Below are 4,529 nucleotides of genomic sequence, written 5' to 3'. Positions count from 1 at the left end.
CAGATCGTCCCCGACTTCCCTCCCCACGGCGACACTTTCCAGCTCTTCCTGGGGGATCCCGAGGCGTTCCCAGTCCAGCCGAGAGATATAATCCCTCCAGCGGGTTCTGGGTCTGCCCCGGGGTCTCCTCCCAGGTGGATGTGTTCGGAAGACCTCCAGAGAAGCCTCCCTGGAGGCATCCATATCACGTGTCCATACCACCTCTGCGCCTTGAGATCCTGTTCATGAAAACCACAAACAGGATCGGGGACAAGGGGCAGCCCTGGTGGCGTCCAACACCCACTAGGAACGTGTCCGACTTATTGCAGAGAATGTGGACACAGCTCACACTTTGGTTGTACAGGGACCGTATGGCTCGTAGCAGTGAGCCCGGTACCCCATACTCCCTCAATACCCCCCACAGAGTTCCTCAGGGAACACAGTCATAGGCCTTCTCCAGATCCACAAAACACATGTGGACTGGTAGGTCAAATTTCCATGCCCCCCTCAGCAGCTCTTCAAGGGTAAAGAGCTGGCCCACTGTTCCACGACCAGGACGGAATCCGCATTGCTCCTCCTGAATCCGAGGTTCGACAATCGGCCAAAGCCTCCTTTCCAGCACCCTAGAGTAAACTTTTCCGGGGAGGCTGAGAAGTGTGATACCCCGGTAATTGGAGAACAGACTCTCCTGTCCCCCTTTTTGAAGATAGGAACCACCACCCGGTCTGACACTCTACAGGCACTGTACCCGATGCCCACGTGACACTGAAGAGACGTGTCAGCCATGACAGTCAGACAATGTCCAGAGCCTTCAGCATCTCAGGGTGAATCTCGTCCACACCTGGTGCTTTGCCACTGAGGAGCTTCTTAACTACCTCGGCAACCTCTACCACGAATGAACCCCCGAGTCTTCAGACTCTGCCCCCTCAGCAGAGGGCGTGTTTACCGGGTTCAGGAGTTCCTCAAAGTGCTCCTTCCACCGCTCGACAAGATCCCCAGTCTGGGTCAGCAGTTCTCCCCAAATGTACACAGCCTGGGCGAATCCCTGCCTCCCCTTTCTGAGGTGTTGGACGGTTTGCCAGAACTTCTTCGAGGCCGACTGAAAGTCCTTCTCCATAGTCTCCCTGAACTTCTCCCACACCCAAGTTTTAGCTTCCACGACTGCCGCAGCTACAGCCCTTTTGGCCAGCTGGTGCCTGTCTGCTGCTTCAGGAGACCCCCGAGCCAGCCAGGCCCGAAAGGTCTCCTTCTTCAGCCTGATGGCTTCCCACACCGCCGGTGTCCACCAGTGGGTTTTGGGGACAGACAATACAGTAAATATTTAAATAATCAACAATAATCATGCCAGGATNAAATCCCTTCACCCTCTGGATAAAAACAAATTAACAAGTGAAAAGACTGAAAGAAGCTACTCATCGGCTTTGTCTCCCACAAATTACAATCTATACAACTTGACTGCATTTTAGTGATAGAAACCAAAAATATGTTTCTAACATGTTGATTTCTGATGTAAAGTTGGGGACTGACTCACTTATGGAGCCTCAAGTGGACATTTAAGGAACTGCACTTCACTGTTGGTTTTATTTTTCAGCCTCAGAAGTTTGCTGCTTGGTTTATGTGCATTAATGAGGATGAAGGTTGTAGGATGTGGATGAAGATCCAAAATAACCACAGAGAAAACTCTACATGCATTTATGTTTCACTCCAGACCTGGAGGTCGTGTCAGGGTTCAGCTCCTTCTGGTTGTTATTCAGAAACTAATACAAATCTTTTCTTTCCAGGTCAGTCTCAGGTAGTCGGTCCATCTCAGCCAATAGTGGCAACACTTGGTGATTCCATCATTTTGCCAAGTTATCTGGAACCTGAATACGATGCTACGACGTTGACGGTGGAGTGGACCAGACCTGATCTGAAGCCCAGATTTGTCTATGTGTCACGTTGGGCTCAGGAACTTGAACATATGAAAAATCCTGCCTACAAAGGGAGAACATCAATGTTCAATGATGAACTGAAGCACGGAAACATTTCACTGAAACTCTCCAAAGTGAAACAGGCTGATGCAGGGAGATACAGATGCTTCATTCCTGAGACACGAGAAGACACGTTCATGGAGCTTGTTGTCGGTAAGTAGATCTAGTGGTTAGTGAATGTGTGCATAGTTTTCACACAGCTTTCAAACTCTGACATCAGGTTGTGCATGTTTGGACAATAAATGTCTTCTCAGTTGGTTCATATAGTACATGACTGTTTAAGCAGCAAAGATTGTGAATAGAAAGCTGAAAATTTGTTTTCACAAGAAATCATTTGGAGCAGTAATGTTACCTCATGTGTCTGTAAGGAGAGATTCTCACTTATTGATCCAGCAGTTAAGAATGCATTCATTGGTGTATTTATTAGGGATGAAGCACATTAATAAACTTTGCTCTGAAGACACCAGAGTCAGGTAAAATGTCATTTCTTGTTCTTAGTCTGGAGACAGAATTGGACATTTTCTCTTGTTTGTTTGGTTTGGGACGACAAAGAAAAGGTGATGTGTGAAGCAGAGCTCCTCCTGTAGCTCCATGCACATTATAAGGTTCATTCATTGTGTTTGAACGTCCGGATTTACAACAGCAACCAAAAGCTGTGTATCAATGCAGGAACTTGTGGGGTATCTTTGGGCAGCTTGAACCTTTGTGCATGTTGCTACCAGTAGAAAGAGAAAACCATTTATTGAGCTAAAAAAAAAAACAAAACAAACAAACTACCGACTCGGGGCAAGGGTGTCGTCACTGAGGCTAATATCACCATTAATGATGTAAAGTTCACCTTATATTCAAACAGAACAAACCTCCATTGTTCTGTTTCCTTTATAGAACTGGAGTGAAGTCCAGCAGCTACTACTTGTTTTGGTGAACTCAGAGTTAACGTTGTGGTCAAAGCTGTTGGATCCTACAGCACAATGGAAACAGAAAGTCTGAGAAGAATGATTAAGGAGTCTGTGTGCTGTCTGGTCCCATTCCAACCATCATTGCAACTGTCTACCGCCCCCCAAAACCGAATAGCGACTTTTTAACTGACTTTGCTGCTTTCCTCACCCATCTATCCTCTCTTTCACCAAACATAATACTGCTGGGGGATTTCAATATCCACATGGACAATATCAATCTGCCTCTTACCAAAGACTTTACTTCCTGCCTGGAGAGCTTCGGATTACAGCAACACACAACCACTCCCACACACTCCAAAGGACATATTCTNTTAATTTTCTGCTTCACTCATTTTGTGTAAATGTTAAAGATGTTCATCAAAAATAACTCAATATTCAGCCCCCAGCAGCAACATATGACACCCAACAACAACCTCCTGAATGCTCTACATTTGGTATGTTTATGAGACAATAAACAATCTTGTGATTGTCAGTGGTTTTGATTGCAGTTCATTTTATACCACAATCAGTTACCTGGCAACAGGTCAAAGGTCAGTCATTCACACAGACACTAAAAGTAAAACTAAACTATGGATACAAGTGTCCTAAAAAAAAATCTGTTTATGAACCCTTGTGCACAATGATTTATGAATCAGAAATCCAGTCAACACTTTCTTTGTAGTTTCCACTCTCATTAGCACTGAAGGCTGCAGACTTTCTGTTTCACATGGTGTTAATTGTGACTTTGTGGTGAGCTAAAAACTGTTTTAAAAACCCACAACAGACTCTGTGAGGGAAAATAACGTGAAGAAACTTGAAGGTTTTTCAGGTCAACATCATTTACGATCCGGATTTCATCTAGGAGACGCTAAGAGCCATAATGGTGTCAATGGTTTACAGACTTATTAAACTCTGAGCAGCAGTCAGTTGATATGAGCGAGACACCGAGCAACAGGTACGTCCACTTCTGAATTTAATTTAGCTATTGTTTGTTGTTCATCTCACTTTGTTTTTTTTTAATTTACATTTTCATCCTTTAGAAGAACGACTGGTTTTAATTTAGACAAGTAAGGAGACCAGTAAGTTTATTTTGAAGCCTCAGTAGAAAAACAGTCTCCATAGATCGGACGTTAGAGGCAGCTGAAGGGTGATTACTGTCTAAGCTTTAAACTTTACCATGTTGTTGAACAGCATTCTCCAAGTTTCACACCAACATGTAGGATATAAAGAACCTTTCCTGTTTCATATGACTGCAGATATGAACTTTGCATGACAAAGTGTTCTTTTGTGGCTAAAATATCAAACAACACCACCAGCTTCATCATTTTTTAAATCCATTAATGAGCAGTGTTTACCACAACAGAAGTAAAACCAGAATATAACAAAGTTTTTGTCAGTCGACAACAGTGAAAGTAAAGCATTATTTTTACTGCAGATGTGCTTGAATAGCTACAGAACACTTTATAAGTGAAGTATATCTTTACATGGGAGAACTAGGTGACAGAGAAGATAAGAAAAGCACATTTTCATCTTGAAGTCTGAGCAGGAATTAGTAGATCTTTGACTGGACCACTTATCTCATCTAAACACCAGTTAAAACTGTCTTGTTGTCATGGTTTCCACTGTGTTCATGGTTTCTGTA

The 4,529-nt window shown here is 43.8% G+C and overlaps 1 protein-coding gene across 1 annotated transcript in view; it reads left to right on the top strand.

Annotated features, from left to right (window-relative positions):
- Positions 1-350: 350 nt before the first annotated feature.
- The window catches only part of LOC103375568 (butyrophilin-like protein 2), a gene marked incomplete at its 3' end in the record, with an annotated part of 22,683 nt that continues 18,504 nt past the window's right edge, over positions 351-4,529 (top strand). Inside the window, exons 1-2 of the mRNA XM_008305879.1 lie at positions 351-372; positions 1,761-2,102. Coding sequence (XP_008304101.1) covers positions 351-372; positions 1,761-2,102 — 364 coding nt within the window. The remainder of the gene's footprint in view (positions 373-1,760; positions 2,103-4,529) is intronic.

This window comes from Stegastes partitus, unplaced genomic scaffold (genome assembly GCF_000690725.1).
Source record: "Stegastes partitus isolate 25-593 unplaced genomic scaffold, Stegastes_partitus-1.0.2 Scaffold2671, whole genome shotgun sequence".
In the NCBI taxonomy this organism is placed as follows: Eukaryota; Metazoa; Chordata; class Actinopteri; family Pomacentridae; genus Stegastes; species Stegastes partitus.
This window is presented reverse-complemented; position numbering and strand designations above follow the sequence as displayed.